A 20643-nucleotide genomic window follows, 5' to 3' on the forward strand; every position below is an offset into this window, starting at 1 on the left:
AGAGCTGCCAGTTTCCCTTCAAGGGAACCTTTAATGAGAAAGATACATAGATAAACGTTGCTAACCTTATCCTGAAAAGGCTAGTTTTCAGATTTTTATGCCAATCCTCAATATTTTCACAATTACTAATCAATACTTCGGGGTTCTGAGTTTACTCTGACTTCACTGACTGTTCTATCTAGTGCTACTGTATTGCTGGAGGACATATTTCTCTTAACGTTCTGCAGTGATGTTCAAGGAAAAGGGCACAGACAGACAAAAACACTTAAAAGTAGTGTAGCCGTACATTCTAGGTCAGAGTAATAAAGCTAAAGGATCAGCTAGACAACTAAGTAACTAGCAGAAAGAGGACAGTAATTGAAGGCTTTATATTTCTCTGAGGACAAGATGTCCTTCAACAACTCATTTTATGGAAAAGAACTTAGCTCCCATAATGCCCTAGGTGGCCGCAACATGTGATGTAAGAAGAAAATATGTAACTCAAATATACACATTATTAATCAAACGATGCCAAGAAACAAACTACAGTAAGTACTGTAATTCATTTACACTAGGAAATTTGCCTTTGGGCAATTCTGTTGCATTTTACATCTTCAACCTTAGCTCGGAGTTCTGCTTTAAAGTAAATATGAAGGGTTGCTACAACTGATCTCCTTCTGCAAAAACGAGTTGCCTGGCTGCTAGGCTGAGCCACCGGCTATAGTACTTTCTGAATCACAAACCCAAATCAAGTATGCAGACCAAAAAAGTCATAGAAATCTGCTTGTTTGAGAACTACAGAGCAAACAGAATTTATTTTTTCACGGTTATCCCCCAAGCCATTTTAGTAGTCTGGACCAAAGTATGTGACTCCAACTAAGCCCTGCAGAAAGAAGAGGCCACACTCTGTCAACATGTCAGCCATCATAGAAATCAGCCTGGAGGCTCATGCACAAAAATGTGCACATGTTTTTGGGCATGGGAGGCTAACAAAGCGGGCAACAACGTGCACGTGCATAGGTACAAGCACACAACAGCATGCATGTGGATGCACGGCAGGTGCACCACAGACACTGGTGCCTGGTGGTATATGTAAACCAAAGCCCCACATGAGACATTTTCTAAATGGTCTTCAAGCTTCTGTAATCTTGACCCTGTTATTGACCTGCTTCGGAATTACCCAATGCTGTGATTGCCGTCTATCTTTGTTATCGACCTTGGCCTAAAAATTTGACCAAGATTCTGCCTAAGGATTCTGTACCTCGCTGTCTGCACGTTACAACCCTCTGCTCGTCCCTGACACTGATCCTGCTCATGACCTGGTGCCTTCCTGCTCAACTGTTACCAAACTTAGCTCATGATCTGGCTCTACTCTCTACTGGACTTGGTGAATTCTGGGTACCCTCATCGCTGTGCATCTGCTTACCTGACACCAGCGCTCCCAAGTTCAACTCTTCAATTCCAGCTTTTTGGCACCTGCGCATGTCCACAGCCCTAGAAGCCCCTGTCTCAACTTCCAGGGGTGCTCACAGGCCCGGATCTAGGGGGGGTGCTGTGGTGGGCTGCACCCTCCAAAGGTTTTAGTTTTGCCTTTTAGTTTTGTCCCCCCAAGTCTCTGAGAGAGCATGTACTGATCTGATGACCTGAGGAAGGAACACGCATGCCCCGAACGCAAAGCCACCTCCTTTCACCCTACACCCGGAAGTGACGTCATCCCCGATCTGCCTGTGCTCACCGCTGTTTTGCACAGGCTGGGAGTGCTGGAATCCACCCGCACGAGCCGCCAGCTGCACCCCGGAGACACAGACATCTAGGAGTGACCACCCCCTGGTCCTATTGCAGGATAACCATTGATTACAATGTGCACAGTCATGCTCCCTTTGTGAGTAGTTAGCCTATTGCTTTTAGCAATAAATGGTTCCTTAAAGTGGTTGTAAACTCTCCCCGATAACTTTGTTCCATGTAAATCAGCATAAAAAACCAGAATGAACACTGCTTGTAAATATCTCCTTACTTGCTTAGTATTGTTGTAATCCTTTTTGTTCTTTAGAATGACTTCACTGAGCATGCCCAGATCTCCCCTGATTTACGGCAAACTCTGTGTACCTATCTGTCTATTATCAGATCTTCCTATGGCACAACTCTGAAATCCCACAAGACTGCATAATCACTCAGAGCTTCCTACTACACCCCATGTGACCATGTGACATCACATGCAGTGTAAACTTGGGCATCGGACAGGATTACTGCAGCTTTATCAGCTGAAGCTGATAAGACTGACACAGGCAAACACTATATAATAGGCACAAGTAAATACTATGAAATAAAGCAAGTCAGCTATGAGCAGTGAAACAGGGTTGCCATAGAAACGTTGGATTGAGAAGGAGGCTTGGTTAACAGTACAGGAAGTGCTCAATGTAAGGGCGGAAATACACTGTACTGTGGACTCAGAAAACAATACTTAAGATGGCGCTGCCTTACCTATAGAAACAAGTTTTTTAAAATTTCTTTAAACAGTAAGTAATATGCGATTTGGGCTGGATTACAGTGGCTATAGTTTAATAATTACTTATTATAATGGACCAAATGAAAAGCAGCATCTGAGTGGGAGAGTTTACTTCCTCTTTAATACTGCACTTAGAGGCACTGTGTCCTTTTCCTTCTTGCCTCCTTACTGATCTGATGAGGGCAATTGTTGTAAGGGGGAATTTGATGGGGACAATAATGTAAGGGAGACTCTTATGGGAACCCTGATGTAAAGGGACACTTGGATGGGGACTTTTGAAGTAAGGGGGACTCTGATGGGGACACTTGACGTAAGGGGGACTCTGATGGGGATATTGATATACAGAGACTAGGGTGGGGGACATTTGATGTAAGGGGGGATCTGACGGGGCACAAAGCGAGTACTCTGATGAGGACAACTGATGTAAGGGGCACTCTTATGGGGACAAGTGATGTAAAAGGGCACTCTAATGGGACACCTGATCTAAGGGGGTACTCAGATGGGGACCCTGATGTAAAGAGGGACTCTGATGAGGACTACTGATGTGAGAGGCGACTCTGATAGGGACACCTGATATAAGGGGGGACAGGTTTCTTTTAATCATCCTAATCTAATGACAGACTTATACATATTAGCTTTCCTTCATGCCTCTGCACTACTTGTCAGATGTTACTGTACTTCCAGGTTGTGACTCATGGTATAGACGTGTGCCGAGTGATTACTAGTTTCCTGCATTTGTCACATTATCGACATTATGTGCCCTGACTTTTATTACTGCACCCCGAGATCAGATAGCCTAGATCCAGCCCTGGGTACATAGACAGGAATGGTGCAAGAGGCTATCCTCATTACCGTGAGCTCCTCATACAGGTATGTGACATACTCCCAAAACGCACTGGTTATGCAATGTTTCGAAATAATTAGTACATAACTAATAACTTTATTTTACAATTATTTGTACTAGGTGCTCCCCACTACACACCAACAGAGTGGGCCAATATGATAGGATCATAAGAAGAAGCGCTCAATAATGGCATCCCCTATGATTCTCCAATGACAGTTTTCCTTTAAAAAAAAAAAAAAAAAGCTTTTTGTTGCTATAGTGTTTCGTTCATGTTGCAGCTTTTTATTACCAAGCTCTAATTGACTATGGCAGTTAAAATTACTTTTCGTTTTCTTACTCTTAAAGCCTTCCCATCAAGCTGTCAAGGTGGAAGAGAAATCAACAAAGCCAAGGAAGGAGAACCAGCTTAAAATTATGAGAATACTTTATGGGCCTATAAAACAAGCATATTTTATAAGGGTCGATGCTAAAAGTTTAGATAATAAAAAATATTTTAATGCTTTGCAAAAGGACAGCCAGAATTCACGGTTTGTTAACCAATTAGGATTTTATGGTTGTAATTAAAAAAAAAAAAAAAAACGAACAAAGCCCGTCCTCAAAATGATCCACGATTGCCGGAAACTGCTGCAGTTTTTTAACCTGACTTGAGTGACATTATAGATTATGACTAAGCGAACCTTGATTCGTAAAACGCGTTAATCTTGCCATGCCTGCATCTCATGATGTCTTATGATGTATCTTGATAGATTTTTATCTTCAAGAAAGTAATCATCACCTGGGAGTGCGGTCAACCTTTCTTGAACTATTGGCTCTTATTCAGGCTGCGGACTGGACCTGCACCACAAGGTTGAAGGGAGCAATCATTCCCACCTGGAGCGGCACAGCTCTGACTTTTTATCAGTTACCAAGTTACCATGCTTTGTTCTGTGATTCCTGGAGGTTGCCATCTTTGTAGAGGAGCAGGGCTTTGCTTCCTCATATCAGAGCTGCCCCCTGATGACTAGTAATCTAACCAATTGATTGGTGGGGTACTAAGCAAGAAACAGCAAGAGAGTCGCTAAAGAACAACTCTCGCCTCCGATATAACACAACAGGGAGGTGTTCTATAGTCCAGGAAGAGACAAATCAGACGGGCCTTACAACACGTGTGCAGTGTATTGCTGTCTCCCAGGGGCACGCTGGATTATTTGTATCCTGAATATGCAGTGACGGGATTGTATTGAGACTTCAGCATTGCTGATACTAAATCCAGGATCTAAGTGGTGAATCCGGTGTTGGCCCTCCTCCCTCTAATGGCTGCTCCCTTAATTAGGAATATTGTTTACATGCCCCTGCTGAGATAATTAGCTATATCTAATATACTTTCTTACTGCTGATTGAACTTTCTCATGCTACCGTGACTTGCATAATTTTGCATTCCAATTTAAGATAGAGAGACATATTTCCTTCTCTGTCTCATCTGTGAACCTTGGCCATGTCCTGAGAAAGCCTAACGGTGAAACGCATGGACATACAAGGGATCACTGCACAATAATCATAGATGCTATATGTTACAATTGTCATTGTTTTTTAGATATTGTATTTTTCAATAAATTTATATTTTTTATACTGCTATATCTTCTCCACTGGTTCTTAGCCTAAAAAGTCCGCCTCCCTGGTAATACTCAGTCCTACTCTATTTTGTATCCTCAATGATTTATGGACGTGGCTTATTTTTGATGCACTTTCCTCTCTTTTTTGTGCCTTACAACACTGTTTGGGATTTCAGTGCACCAGAAGCAGTGTCCTGGTGCTTGAAAAAGTATTCATACCCTTTGAAATTTTCCACATTTTGTCATGTTACGACCAAAAACGTAAATCTATTTTATTGGGATTTTATGTGATAGACCAGTGGTCTCCAAACAGCAGCCCTGGGGCCTAATGCGGCCCTTTGCTTGCAATTATCCGGCCCTTGAGGCACTGACATCAACAATGGGGCACCATTTCTCTCACTGACACCAACAATGGGCCTCTCAATGATGGGGCACTATTCCTCTACCCAATACCAAATGTATCAATGCTTACTCCCAGTGATGCAAGGACAATTTCCACTCCTGTTGGCCATAGTCCAGCCCCACTAAAGTCTGAAGGACAATAAACTGGCCCTTTGTTTAGAAAGTTTGGACACCCCTGTGATAGACCAACACAAAGTGGCACATAATTGTGAAGTGGAAGAAAAATGATAAATGGTTTTCAAAATTTTTTATAAATAAATATGTGAAAAGTGTGGAGTGCATTTGCATTCAGCCCCCCTGAGTCAATACTTTGTAGAACCACCTTTCGTTGCAATTATGCCGCGTACACACGAGCGGACTTTACGGCAGACTTTGCCCGGCGGACGGGATTTCGTCGGACAATTCGATCGTGTGTGGGCTCCAGCGGACTTTGTTTTCTCAAAAGTTGGACGGACTTAGATTTGAAACATGTTTCAAATCTTTCCGACGGACTCGAGTCCGGTCGAAAAGTCCGCTCGTCTGTATTCTAGTTTGACGGACAAAAAGCCACGCTAGGGTAGCTATTGGCTACTGGCTATGAACTTCCTTGTTTTAGTCCGGTCGTACGTCATCACGTACGAATTCGACGGACTTTGGTTGATTGTGTGTAGGCAAGTCCGTTCTTTCAGAAAGTCAGACGTAAAGTCCGTTGAAAAGTCCGCCGGGCAAAGTCTGCCGTAAAGTCCGCTCGTGTGTACGCGGCATTACTGCTGCAAGTCTTTTTGGGGATGTCTCTACCAGCTTTGCACATCTAGAGAGGGACATTTTTGCCCATTCTTCTTTGCAAAATAGCTTAAGCTCTGTTAGGTTGGATGGAGAGCGTCTGTGAACAGCAATTTTCAAGTCTTGCCACAGATTCTCAATTGGATTTAGGTCTGGACTTTGACTGGGCCATTCTAACACATGAATATGCTTTGATCTAAACCATTCCATTGTAGCTCTGGCTGTATGTTTAGGGTCGTTGTCCTGCTGGAAGGTGAACCTCCGCCCCAGTCTCAAGTCTTTTGCAGACTCTAATGCCCCGTACACACGAGCGGATTTTCCGTCGGAAAAAACTTGGATGGTTTTTCCGATGGAATTCCGCTCAAGCTTGCCTTGCATACACACGGTCACACAAGAGTTCTCTGAACTCTCGAGCGTCAAGAACGCGGTGACGTACAACACTATGACGAACCGAGAAAATTAAGTTCAATGCTTCCGAGCATGCGTTGAATTGTTTCCGAGCATGCATAGGAATTTTGCGCGTCGGAATTTGTACAGACGATCACATTTTCGGATAGGAACTTTTCCCGACCGAAAAATAGAGAACATGCTCTCAGTCTTTTGCTGGCTGGAATTCCGCCAGCAAAAGACCGATGGAGCATACACACGGTCGCATTTTCGACAAAAAGCTCTCATCTGAGTTTTGCTGGCGGAATTTCCGATCGTGTGTACGCGGCATTACATGTTTTCTTCTAAGATTGCCCTTTATGTGGCTCCATCTGTCTTTAAATCAACTCTGACCAGCTTCTCTGTTCCTGCTTCACTGATGAATGTTCTCCTTGCCCGTGTTGTCAGTTTAGGTGGACGGCCATGTCTTGGTAGGTTTGCAGTTGTGCCATACTCTTTCCATTATCGGAGGATGGATTGAACAGAGCTCCGTGAGATGTTCAAAGCTTGGGATATTTTTTTACAACCTAATCACCTAATCCTGCTTTAAACTTCTCCACAACTTTATCCCTGACCTGTCTGGTGTGTTTCTTAGCCTTCATGTTTTTTACTAAGGTTCCCTAACAAACGTCTGAGGACTTCACAGAACCGCTGTATTTATACTGAGATTAAATTACACACAGGTGGACTCTATGTACTAATTAGGTGAATTCTGAAGGCAATTGGTTCCACTAGATTTTAGTTAGGGTTATAAGAGTAAAGGGGGCTAAATACAAATGCACTCCACACTTTTCAGATATTTATTTGTAAAAAAAATTGAAAAACCATTTATCATTTTCCTTCCACTTCACAATTATGTGCCACTTTCTGTTGGTCTATCACATACAATCCCAATAAAATACATTTACATTTTTGGTTGTAACATGACAAAATGTGGAAAATTTCAAGGGGTGTAAATACTTTTTCATGGCACTGTACATTGGTCCATCTTGGATCAGTGTTAACCATGTATATAACATACCAGGCCAATGCCCCTGTAAGCTGAAAAATTAGACACCACTATTCCAGTAAACTCCACTTGCTTCCGTGTCCTGTGCTATGTGGCTGACCTGCTGCATTGTGAACACAGGAGGTTGGCCACCATTCAGAGAATGCTTTGCATTTTTTTAATGAATCCAAAGAGTGAAGAGGGTGATGTCACTGCCCTACCAAGCCACCTCGTCCACTCAGAAAGCACTTTGCATTCATTCAGAAAAAGCAAAGCATTCTTCGAATGGTTTCTGTGCCAAGCTGCCGACCTCTTGTATTCAGAATGCAGCAGGACAGATAATCAGCACAGGACCTGGAAGCTAGTGGAGATCACTGGAGTAGCGTTGTACATACAGTGATTTCCAGCTTCTAGCGAGATCCCACTGGTATGGTATATACATAGTTACATTGGTCCAAGCTGGAGCAATGTAATTATTTATATAATATCCATACCTGGAATTTTTCTTTAAGGCCCCTTGCAGACAGGGTTTGACTCCGTCAAGCGTGGAAATGGACACAGCCCTCTATGGGTGGTTGGATGGAAAAGGACCGCCTGTCCATTTCCATCTAACTGTCATCCGAAGCGCCGGAAGGATGTGGAACGGATCCCCATCAGTCTGTTCTTAGCAGACCGGATATTTAGGCAAAGTTTTTGCAGACCAGAGATAATTGACAAAATAAAATATCTAGTGGTGTGGGAGAACACAACAGAGCTTGGGTCAATACACTCAGTTTCTCCTATCCTAGTTTGAGATTTTGGCAAAAAAATTGACACTCCAGCTTTCCAGTCTTTCACAATGTCCTCTGATAAATGAGTTTAATAAAACGGGAGGAAAATGACCAAAGAATGTTTATTTAATGAATCAATAGAACTATTGTCTATTCTGTCTCCATGGTTTCTCAGTCATCATCTACTCTTTGTAGATGTCTTATAGCTTATGTCCAGTCAAAGAAGATACTTTGTACAAAGTGAATCTCGAGCTTTAGGTCCACAGACAATGCACCTTTCTTCTGCAATCTTCATTATATTTAGCCTTCAGGCATTGAGAGATCAACACTTTCTGTTAAGTGAATCGGTAAACTCTGCTTGCTCGATGTCCTCCAGGTGATCGGTCTTCTCAATGTCCCCTTGTAGTTTAATTTCAGGCAGTGTTGACATAATAGTGCCAGTGTCACTTAAATAAGTGAGTAATGGGTAGATATGATAGCACTGGACTAATAGGAGTGAGGTATTGATATTACTGGCTATTAGATCTTAGAACTCAGTCTTCGTTCACAGGGTCTGATGTGCAGTGAAGGTGCCATGTAGATGGACTTTGTTTTGGTCTCGGCATGCCACCTCTCTGATGGTCTCTTGGAGAATACTCAGTGGAATTCTAGGGTGAGTTTTGAGGAGCGCCCAGTACAAAAATTCATGACACAAACAGGTCCAATTGAAGCGTTTATTGAACAAAGGTATGCAGACTGTTGGTGTAGTCGACTGTATGACAGTTTGGATCAAGCCCTTACATAAGTATCCTAATTGTATCTAATCGTCTATTTATACCTATGGTTTCGGTCCTGAGGAAGGGGGAGGCATTTCCCCCGAAACGTGTTGGCTTCACCTGAAACCTTTCTTCAATAAACACTTTGATTTGACCTTTTTGTGTCCTGCACTTTTACTGGGTGCTCCTCAGTACCCACCCCAGAGTTTTATCTAAATCAGGGATCCTTAAACTACGGCCCTCCAGCTGTTGCAGAACTACACATCCCATGAGGCATTGCAAAACTCTGACATTCACAGACATGACTAGGCATGATGGGAATTGTAGTCCCTGAACACCTGGAGGGCCGTAGTTTGAAGACCCCTGATCTAAATCATTGGGCATGTATATATATTTAGTATCACTTATGCCTAGTCAGCTGTGCCCATCCCCACCTACAGCCAACCCTTCTGCCTCTACATTCTGTGTGCAAGCTGAAGACTCATGAGAAATATTGTTCTGCAGGATTCCCTATGTGCACGAGGATGTCAAGTCAGACGAGATGGAGAACCCTCTTCCTAGTGGTCAAAACAAAAAGCCATCTGATGATGTTACTGGCCATAAATCCAGCATTGCAGGACTAATGGGAAAGCTAATGAAACATTCTTTTGGAACCCTACAGTGCAATTACAGAAAAAAAGGTGGAGAGAAATAAAAGAATATGGCTGGAGATGAGCTTTAAACACTTTTCTCTTTTGCGTTCATCTCTTTGGCTCCTTTTTTTTTTACACCTCTTTTGGCTCATCTCCATGCTACTCTACCTCCATTGTTCCTAATTTTGCTATTCTATCTCTGCCATCTCATTATACCTACAACATCACACTTTTTTAAAACCTGGAACCTTTGTAATTCTTTTAGCATATTCCATAAATACCAACAGCCAGCTCCTTGCCGCCTACTTCCCAAGATGTTTGGGTAAAGACTAAATGACTACATCACTCTTCCACATTCATAAAACTCTGTTTTGATTTCCACAAAAGATACAGGTTGTCCTCCTGGTTCCACAAATCTCCATGGGTCCCAGGCATCAGAAATGTCTGAATCCAGAGGAAGAGATTGTGTACGTCTGCATGCTATTTCTGTGAACTGGAAGCTACCAGTAACCTCCTGCTCAGAGGATAACAAGTGGAAGCCCCATGATCATAAAAACAACATGCTAGAGGGCAAAGCATAAATATGTAATCACGCTGCACCCTTGGCTGTGACACTGGTGTAATGATCAGCCTTGAACCTTCACCATCTGCTAGTCATTACTCAACCCTACAGCTCAGGTCTCTGCATTGCACATCTGACCCTCATAAACTGCTTACAAATTGAGCTCAAAACTCCCATTTGTCTGTTTGCTTATGCCCAGGATAGAGGTCTGATTGTCTCTGACTTCTGTATGGCTGCCCATGCCCTTTTTTCCGGTGATTGTCTGGACTGTGTTTGTACTCAGCATGTCTATGCTAATCTTGATCTTCGATCTGTTAGCTCTGCTATTGGCAATCTTTGCTCTGTCTACGTGTCTGGAATATGGACTCTGTTTTTCTACATCTGACCTGGCCATCATCAGCCTACTGACTCTGTTATTGCCTGCTGTAGCTTTTATAGTACTACCTATCCAAAGACTCTAGCTTCTGTATTGCCCATTGTTGGTCGTTGCCTCTGCCAATATAGGGGGTCTTCCAAACTCTGGGTCAGTGGGGTTGAGGAACATGCTACGGCCAAGGAGCATAGCAGTTTAACCCAAAACAACCAAACAGTGTGGAGCTGTCATTGTTTTGACTGCTTTAAATCATTGCTCTTTGTAATAATCAGTCCTGCACCATAGTTATGAGCATATTTATCCTATTTTAAGGGGTAACCCCACTTTCGTGGGAAAAAAAATAGCAATAAAAAAAATAATATACCGTGGAACCTCGGATTACGAGCATATTCCGTTCCAGGAGTTTGCTCGTAATCCAAAGTACTCACATATCAAAGCGAGTTTTCCCATCGAAGTCAATGGAAACGAAAATAATTTTGTTCCGCATTGACTTCAATGGGATGCAATACCGCATGCGGCCAGAGGCGGGAGGGGGGGTGCCGGAGAGCCTTGGAAATGGCCGAAAAGCCCAGAGGACACTTTCCCAGAAGTCTGCACTAAGATAAAAGTCAGATTTCAGGCATCCCCTGCAACAAAAATATCATTTTTGGTGAGATGCTCCCAATAAGAAATCACTTCTAAAAGGATGCTGACCCTGCAAATTTCCCCATTAGAGCCCTGCAGGTGCAGCAGCTCATTGATCATTATGAAACCACTCCCATTAGGCTCACTCAGCACATGGGCACAGAGGAATCAACAGGGATTTCTTCAGAATAACAGAAGGTAGGAATCTGCAACAAAGTTTGTTAAAATCCCTGCAATGTACAGAGATCACCCAGAGGGGAATGTTTTTTTTTTCTCAACAACAGTGGAGTTACTCTTTAAGTACCATGCATAATAAAAACATCAGAATCCCCCATCATATAATAATCACTTACTTTGGTAATGTTTTCAAATGATTTTCTCTTAATTCCAATATCCGCAATTTACTGAGTCTGAAAAAAAAAAAAAAAAAAAATGAAATGTATGTTGTTATGGAAACAAGTAAAATGGACTTCTACAGAAAATCTTTCTTTAGCTTTTGGGTCCATCTGTTGTCGTTGACTAGATTAGGGGGATCCAAACTTTCTAAATAAAGGGCCAGTTTGCTGTCCTTCAGACTTTAGGGGGGGGGGCCAGATTGTGGTCAGTGGGGGTAGAAAATGTCCCAACATCAGCGAGGGTCAACAATGTGTCAGGCTGGGTTATCAGTTACATAGCTACTGTGCCCCATCATTGGTATTACTGGGAGAAATAGTGCCCCATCATTGGTATTACTGGGAGAAATAGTGCCCCATCATTGGTATTACTGGGAGAAATAGTGCCCCATCATTGGTATTACTGGGAGGAATAGTGCCCCATCATTGGTATTACTGAGAGAAATAGTGCCCCATCATTGGTATTACTAGGAGGAATAGTGTTACATCATTGGTATTAATAGTAACCCCCCCCCCCAATAATTACCTGAGCCTGATATTTCTCTAGCGTTGTGCATGGATGCCTCAGATCCTGCTCTTGTCATTCACAGCCAGCGAGCCAATGAGGAGACCGAGGGGGACGATCTGCAGCTTTGTGTGTACATGGATATGCAGAGCATTGGCTCAGGAGCCTGCCTGCTTGGGTGCCCCCATTGCAAGCTGCTTGCTCTGGGGGCACTCGGCAGGATGGAGGGGCCAAGAGCGCTGGTGAGGGACCCCAAAACTGGAGGATCAAGGCTGCTCAGTGCAAAACCACCGCACATAGTCTATAACTTGTTTGTTTTGTTTTTTTTGTGTTTTTGCTTTAGCCGCTGCCGACCAGCCGCCGCAGTTTTACTGCAGCAGAATGGCATGGCTGGGCGAAACGACGTTACCTTACGTCGCTTCGCCTTTTGGCCACTAGGGGCCCGCTGCGTGTGCCCAGAGCTGATCGGAGTTCAGGCCCCCGCGATCGCTCGTGACAGAGCGAAAACCAGGATCTGTGTGTGTAAACACAGATCCCGGTTCTTTCAGAGGAGAGGAGACAGATCGTGTGTTCATACTATGTATGAACACCGACCTCTCTCTCCTCCTAGACAGTCCCATCCCCCCACAGTTAGAACACACACATAGGGAACACATTTAACCCCTTGATCGCCCCCTAGTGTTAACCCCTTCCCTGCCAGTGACATTTATTCAGTAATCAGTGCATTTTTATAGAACTGATCGTTGTATAATTGTCAAGGGTTTCAAAAAAGTCTCCGATGTGTCCGCCATAATGTCGCAGTCCCGATAAAAATTGCAGTTCGCCGCCATTACTAGTAAAAAAAAATAATAATAAAAATGTCATAACTCTATCCCCTATTTTGTAGACGCAATAATTTTTGCGCAAACCAATTAATATACGTTTTTTTTACCATAAATATGTAGAAGAATACATATCGGCCTAAACTGAGGAAAAAATGAGTTTTTTTGATAAAAAAATGTGGGATATTTATTATAGCAAAAAGTAAAAGATATTGGGGGTTATTTAACGAAAGGCAAATCCACTTTGCACTACAAGTGCAAACTACAAATGCAAAGTGCACATGAAATTGCATTGAAAGTGCACTTGGAAGTGCAGTCGCTGTAAATCTGAGGGGGATATCTGAAATGAGGGGAAGCTCTGCTGATTTTATCATCCAATCATGTGCAAGCTAAAGTGCTGTTTTTTTATTTCCTTGCATGTCCCCCTCGGATCTACAGCGACTACACTTCCAAGTGCACTTTGCACTTGTAGTTTGCACTTGTAGTGCAAAGTGGATTTGCCTTTCGTAAATAACCCCCATTGTGTTTTTTTCAAAATTGTCGCTCTTCTTTTGTTTATAGCGCAAAAAATAAAAACCGCAGAGGTGATCAAATACCACCAAAAGAAAGCTCTATTTGTGGGAAAAAAAGGACGGCGATTTTCTTTGGGTACAACGTCGCACGACAGCGCAATTGTCAGTTAAAGCGACGCAGTGCCGAATCGCAAAAAATGCTCTGGTCATTGAGCAGCCAAATCTTCCGGGACTGAAGTGGTTAAAGTTATTGCTTTTAATATCACTTTAACGCGGCTCTGCTGGCCTTTTCTAAACAGCCATTACAATTCCATCCCCAGCCTATAATAATAGAACATTAAAATTTAAACATGTATTGCACTACCACATAAGAATAAGTAGGGGGCATCTACTAAGCTGCTGAAAAAAAAAATATAAGAAAAAAGCTTTTCTTATTTTTTTTTTCTTAATATTTAATGTTAGTAATATATTCAGGTAATATGTGCAATGGCATTACAGCCATTAGAGCTTACATTTTTTTTTTTTTAAGTTGCAAGTAAGTTTGTCGAGTCAAGCTTGTAACTTTGTCAAAAAGCAATATTTTTGTTTGTTTATGAAACGTATTTATTTATTTATAAAAACGTTATATATCACAACGGCTAGGGGTCGTTTCACACTGCAGCGACTGCAAAGTTGTACGATTTGCCCTGCAACTTCCTTCTGACTTGGATGCTATTTAGGAGCCTAAACAAGGGCTGAAATCGCAAGTCAGATCAAATGAGTGCAGGAAACATTTCTAAAGCGACTAGTGTAGCATTAGTTAAGACGGCTTTCATAGGGAAACATTGAATTTGACATATCATGCGACTTAGGTTCTCACAAGTCGGATCTCATGTCGCAGCAGTGTGAACGGAGCCTTAATCTCTGTCTGTAGTGCATGTTCAAACCTTAAAGCGGTAGTAAAAAAAAAAAAAAAAATTCCCTGCAAGGCAATGTCATAATGTGCTAGTATACATCGCATACTAGCACATTATGAGAAACTTACCTTAGAACGAAGCCCTCCAGCATTTCGCTGTCACCGCTGAGAGGGCTGACATCTTCCCCCCAGTCTTCCTTCCAGGTTTGCGGCCTCCGGCTACATGAGTGGCCAGGAGCGTGATGACGTCACTCCCACACATGTGCATGGGAGCCATCGTTTACGGCACGGGCTTTAAAGGTCCGGACCTTCAGAGCGCATGCGCCCCTGACGTCACCACCTGCATGCACTCTGAAAATCTCCTAAACAGTGCAAATTTATGAGATATTCACAGTAACTACAGGAAAGCCTTATTATAGACTTACCTGTAGGCAGGGCTGCCGTTAGAAATCACGGGGCCCCATACAGCCTGCCTGAGAGGGCCCGCCCCCCACCCCTCTCCATGCCAAGAAAGGAGGAACATCTGATCGACTCCACCGCTGCCGCCGGCTCCGGTAAGTGGCGGAGGGCACTGGAGCGCGGCGGGAGGGGGGCCCCTCTCCCGCTGCCAATAAAAGTGATCTCGTGGCGAATCTGCTGCAGAGACCACTTTTATCTTGAAGCAGACCGCCGACTGAACACGAGGATACCAGGGTTATGGCAGCTAGCTGGTGCCATAACAACGATATTCCCCGTCAAAGTAAGGACGTATGCGGCGGTCCGGAAGTGGTTAATTGTTTGTTTTTCTGTATTCATATTATCAGAGCCACTATCGCATTTGGCAATTACTTATTCTCCTGAGGAAGCCATTGTTTGCCATTGAAGACGCTGGCGCCGCGGAGGAAGATGCCGGACGAGAAGACCAGAGGAAGAACCAGAAGAAGAAGAAGAAGATGGAGGAAGAAACCGAAGGAAGATAGAAGATAGGAGAAAGAAGATAGAAGATAGAAGATAGAAGAAAGAAGAAGTATTTAAATAAAGCAATTGCCAAAAACTGTCTCTTGTCATTTTTAACATTTTTGACACTTTTTTTGTGAAATGGTAGGGGTACTTTTGTACCCCTTTACCATTTCACACAGGGGGGAGGGCCTGGATCTGGGGGTCCCCTTGTTAAAGGGGGCTTCCAGATTCCGATAAGCCCCCCGCCCGCAGACCCCCATGACCACCGGGCAAGGGTTGTGGGGATGAGGCCCTTGTCCCCATCAACATGGGGACAAGGTGTTTTGGGGGCTACCCCAAAGCACCCTCCCAATGTTGAGGGCATGTGGCCTGGTACGGTTCAGGAGGGGGGCGATCTCTCGCCCCCCCCTCTTTTCCTGCGGCTTGCCAGGTTGCGTGCTCAGGTTAGGGTCTGGTATGGATTTTTGGGGGGACCCCACGCCATTTTAAAAAAAAAATTTGACGTGGGGTTCCCCTTAAAATCCATACCAGACCTGAAGGGTCTGGTATAGATTTTGAGGGGGACCCCACACCATTTTTAAAAAAAATTTTGGCTGGGGTTCCCCTTAATATCCATACCAGACCTGAAGGGCCTGGTATGGAATTTAGGGGGAACCCCCACGTCATTTTTTTTTTTTAAATTTTGGTTCGGGGTTCCCCTGTGGGGAATTCCCATGACGGTTTTATCAATGAACTTTTATGTGTATTGTCGGACCGGCAATTCATTGATAGCCACGAGTAGTTTTAAATGACTTTTTTTCCTTTGAAATGTCATTTTGCTGTCAGACTGTTCTAAACACGGGAAACATGCGCCCCTTTACAGGCATACTATAGACACCCCCCAGGTACGAAATTTAAAGGAATATTACACTTTTATTATTTCACTTAAAGCATTATTAAAATCACTGCTGAATATTCATGTTCGTGTCCCATAGACTAACGGTGTTAGCGCGTTCGAACAAATTTTTTGCCTGTTCGCATGTTTTGGTGCGAACCGAACAGGGGGGTGTTGGGCTCATCCCTACTCTTCATAAGGTATTGTAACTGCCTCTATTAGGATACTGACTAAATTTTATTTAAAAAAATTCTTTATTTTACATCACTTATTTAATGGATACGTTGGAACCCTTACATTAGTATATATGCTTTTGGCTACTATTCATTTTATAGGTTGGTGCCCTATCTCACACCTTACGTGAACTATCATTTGTTTCACCTGATCTGAGCTTTCCTCACACTATATATTTATCTTGTTTACCATTCCTATTTTTTTCCTTCTTTGTTTATTATGTTTGTTTCCACCTTTTCAGTGTAATTTTTCTTCTAGCCTTGCTATGCGTCCCGCCCCCGGCTCGCCCCCTTATCAGCTCCCGGTCAGATCCTACCTTGTGGAGGTTTCTCCACACCGCTAGGACCTTTGATATACTTGCCCAATTGATGGTGCCTACTGTGCAATGTGTATATTAGGGGATTTACCACCATCCCACCTTGGGTGGCCTTATCTAGATATATTTGGAAACGTATTATTTTATATGTTTCATATATTTCCCTTTGCTGATGGCATGCTCTTCCCACAGATATACACAAATCAAATCTTGGCTGCCTCCTGAGGAAGTGGGCATTGCTCCACGAAACGTGTAGAGTCTACAGCTTTCAGAATACACAAATTTAAGGGCATGTGCAATTTTGTATATACGCTTTATTGCCAAAAGTATTGGGACACCTGCCTTTACACGCACTTAGGCTACATTTCAACTAGTGCAACTTGTCATGCGACTTGAGACTGCAAAGTCGCATGACAAGTCGTACACCATGATTCCCAACGAGTACCGTTCATATCTGTGCGACTTCAAGTTGCAGCGACTTTAAAGTAGTCCCTGTACTACTTTGATGCGACTTGAGGTTCATAGACCTCAAGAATACACAGGCATTGCTTCAAGTCGCATCAAAACCGTGGCAAAATCGCGGTAAAATCACTGCAAAAATCACGTGACTTTGGGGTTGCAATAGTGGAAACCTAGCCTGAAACTTTAATGGCATCCCAGTCTTAGTCCGTAGGGTTCAATATTGAGTTGGCCCCCCCTTTGCAGCTATAACAGCTTCAGCTCTTCTGGGAAGGCTGTCCACAAGGTTTAGGAGTGTGTCTATGGGAATGTTTGACCATTCTTCCAGAAGCGCATTTGTGAGGTCAGGCACTGAGGTGGACAAGAAGGCCTAGTGTCCCCTCTAATTAATCCGAAAGGTGTTCTATCGGTTGCAGGCCAGTCAAATTCCTCCACCCAAACTCGCTTATCCATGTCTTTATGAACCTGGCTTTGTGCACTGGTCCAAATCATTTGGTGGAGGGGGGATTATGGTGTGGGGTTGTTTTTCAGGGGTTGGGCTTGGCCCCTTAGTTCCAGTGAAGGGAACTCTAATGCCGCGTACACACGGTCGGACTTTTCGTCTACAAAAGTCTGACGGACGCCGACGGACTAAAGCTGGCTGACAATCCGATCGTGTGTGGGCTTTCCCGGACTTTCAGCGGACTTTTGCAGCCTCAAATCTGACGGACTTTAGATTTGAAACATGCTTCGAATCTTTACGTCGCAACTACGCCGGACCCAGAAATCCGCTCGTCTGTGTGCTAGTCCGACGGACAAAAACCCACGCTAGGGCAGCTATTGGCTACTGGCTATCAACTTCCTTATTTTAGTCCGGTGTACGTCATCACGTACGAATCCGTCGGACTTTTGTGTGATCGTATGTAGGCAAGTCCGTTCGTAAGAAAATCTGCCACAAGTCCGCCGCAAGTCCGCCAAAAGTCCGCCAAAAGTCTGTCGGACAGGCTGTCGGACTTTTGTAGCCGAAAAGTCCGACCATGTGTACGCGGCATTAAGGTGTCAGCATACCAAGACATTTTGGACAATTTCATGCTCCCAACTTTGTGGGAACAGTTTAGGGATGGCCCCTTCCTGTTCCAACATGACTGCACACCAGTGCACAAAGCAAGGTCCATAAAGACATATATAAGCATGTTTGGGGTGAAGGAACTTGACTGGCCTGCACAGAGGCCTGACCTCAACTCAACAGAATGCTTTGGGGTGAATTAGAGCGGAGACTGTGAGCCAGGTCTTCTCGTCCAACATCAGTGCCTGACCTCACAAATGCACTTTTAGAAGAATGGTCAAACATTCCCATAGACACACTCCTAAACCCTGTGGATGGCCTTCCCAGAAGAGTTGAAGCTGTTATAGCCACAAAGAGTGGGCCAACTCAATATTGAACCCTATGGACTAAGACTGGGATGTCATAATAGTAGGCAGGCGTCACAATACTTTTGGTAATATAGTGTACATGGACAGAACCATACGTCTTTGTTCATCAAGAGTCCTGTGTGACTGCAGATGATCCCCGAATCTGTACAAGTAATAAACTGACAATGTGAATCTAGGTGTGGAAGACTTGTGAACGTTGCGAGGGTCTCCTCCGGTCTCCTGGGCCGCTTATCGCTCTGCAGCGTTTCTCATCGCTCAGCGGTGGCTGTGCCCAGTTATCACTTTGAAAGTGTTAAAGTAATGCAGAAAATTAGAAACTGACGCAGCAATAAATCACAAGATAAAAATATCAGCTGTTCCCAAACGAGAATGGGGAGCTATGTTTCCTTTTCTTGTGCTTCATTAATCTTCCCCTAATTGCATATTATGGCTCTGATGGATTAAACAGGGTTTTTTATTAACATTAAAGGACCAGTAAATCTTTAAAGCGGTATTAAACCCAAAAGCAAACATTTATTATATTTCAGCTTACCAATTCTTAGACGTGATGGCTGCATTCGTTTTCTTTTTTGGGTTTTCTTCCCTTAATGCATAGCTTCCAACTGTCCCTGATTTGGAGCAATGTCCCTCTGTCCCTCATTTGTCCCTCATTTTGGTCTGATCTCTATAATTGTATATAAAATGCACTTTTCATCTTTCAAAAAGTGTTTCCCAGTGTTTAACCTTTCATCCAATTTCTAAATTGCTGCATTTGTAAATTTTAAAAGCCAATATAAAGGAATAGTAGTGGTAAAAAAAAAAGTCCTTGTGGGCAGTTTAAAAAAAATGTTAGAACTCACAGTACATATCTGGCCACATGCAAAAAAATTCTCATAGGTGTCCTGGTCAGCCGATGATAGCAAATCACAGCCACTGGAGGTGCTCACAGGGCTGGAGGAGATGTAGAAGTGGTCCGCCCCCAAGCTGACATCACATTTCAGCTCTACACCCACGTGGTCCCGGAACTTGCCCTCCACCCCTGTGAACACCTCCAGCAGCCCTGATTTGCTATCATCGGCAGACCGGGACATCTATGGGAATTTTTTTGCATGTGGCCAGGTATGCACTGTGAGTTCTAACATTTTTTAAACTGCTAACTAGATGTTGCTTTCCCCTTTATTTACACACGCACACACACACAGAGGAGCAGTGGGGGATATTGCATGCGATTCATGCAGGAATCGCACAGCATTCCTGTTCAACTTTGCAGTGTGATTTGTGCCAATTTTTTGTATTGACACAAATCACAGAAAAAAAATTGGTACACAACATCGGCGAGTATTTGCCCAAAAGTATTGTTACTCGCGTGCGCCGATAAAAAAAAACAGTGGTGCAACCCTAAAACAAACTATTTACCACTGACAGGGGTGCTTACAATGGTCTGCTTTTATTTATTTATGTAAAACCTTTATCCAATATGCTGAAGTTTGGCTTTAATTTGTTAGTGTATCTAAATCTGCTAATATATCTAGCACTCCCCTCCCTCCAGATTAATAATGCTGCTTTCCAAAGGTGCCCCCTGTGCTCCTTCATCCAGAGTGGGGGGCACTCTAATACAAGCGCCATGTAAGAACAGAGGGGAAAAAAAGCTTAAAAAAATAAAACCAATGCAGCCACCATTCTAATGAGTGGTAAAACACTCACTTCAGCTTCTTTTCTGAACCCCCCCCCCACGCTGCAAAGGCAACTTCTTGCACATGATTGGGTGATGGAAATCAGCAGAGCTTTGCCTCATTAAGTAAGCTAAGGGAAAGTTCCTTTGCAAAGTGAAAAGGCTATTTAGCCTTTAATAAATCAACCCCAAAGTCTCTTCTTCAATATAAGCCTTCCTACTAGCATTTTTTATTTTTTCAAAGCTAAGGCTCCGATTTAAGGGCTTGTTCAGATGTGTGGCAGCATTTGCTGCCCCTTTGAAAAGTGGTTTGCAGTGGATCGTTTTTCAGAGGGCATTTGACAGACAGTTAGGAGGCGATATGTCACCTCCTGACCATCTGTTTTAACCCACCCCTGCAACCAGGGTGCGGTTGCA

The 20643-nt window shown here is 43.5% G+C and overlaps 1 protein-coding gene across 5 annotated transcripts in view; it reads right to left on the reverse strand.

The window, feature by feature from the left end:
• Positions 1-20643, reverse strand: part of LRRC7 (leucine rich repeat containing 7) — a 508948-nt gene that overhangs the window by 185527 nt on the left and 302778 nt on the right. For all 5 annotated transcript variants that reach the window (XM_073593758.1, XM_073593756.1, XM_073593759.1 and 2 more), the window contains one exon: positions 11569-11625. In XM_073593758.1, coding sequence (XP_073449859.1) covers positions 11569-11625 — 57 coding nt within the window. The remainder of the gene's footprint in view (positions 1-11568; positions 11626-20643) is intronic.

Source organism: Aquarana catesbeiana, linkage group LG07, assembly GCF_042186555.1.
Source record: "Aquarana catesbeiana isolate 2022-GZ linkage group LG07, ASM4218655v1, whole genome shotgun sequence".
NCBI classification, from domain to species: domain Eukaryota; kingdom Metazoa; phylum Chordata; class Amphibia; order Anura; family Ranidae; genus Aquarana; species Aquarana catesbeiana.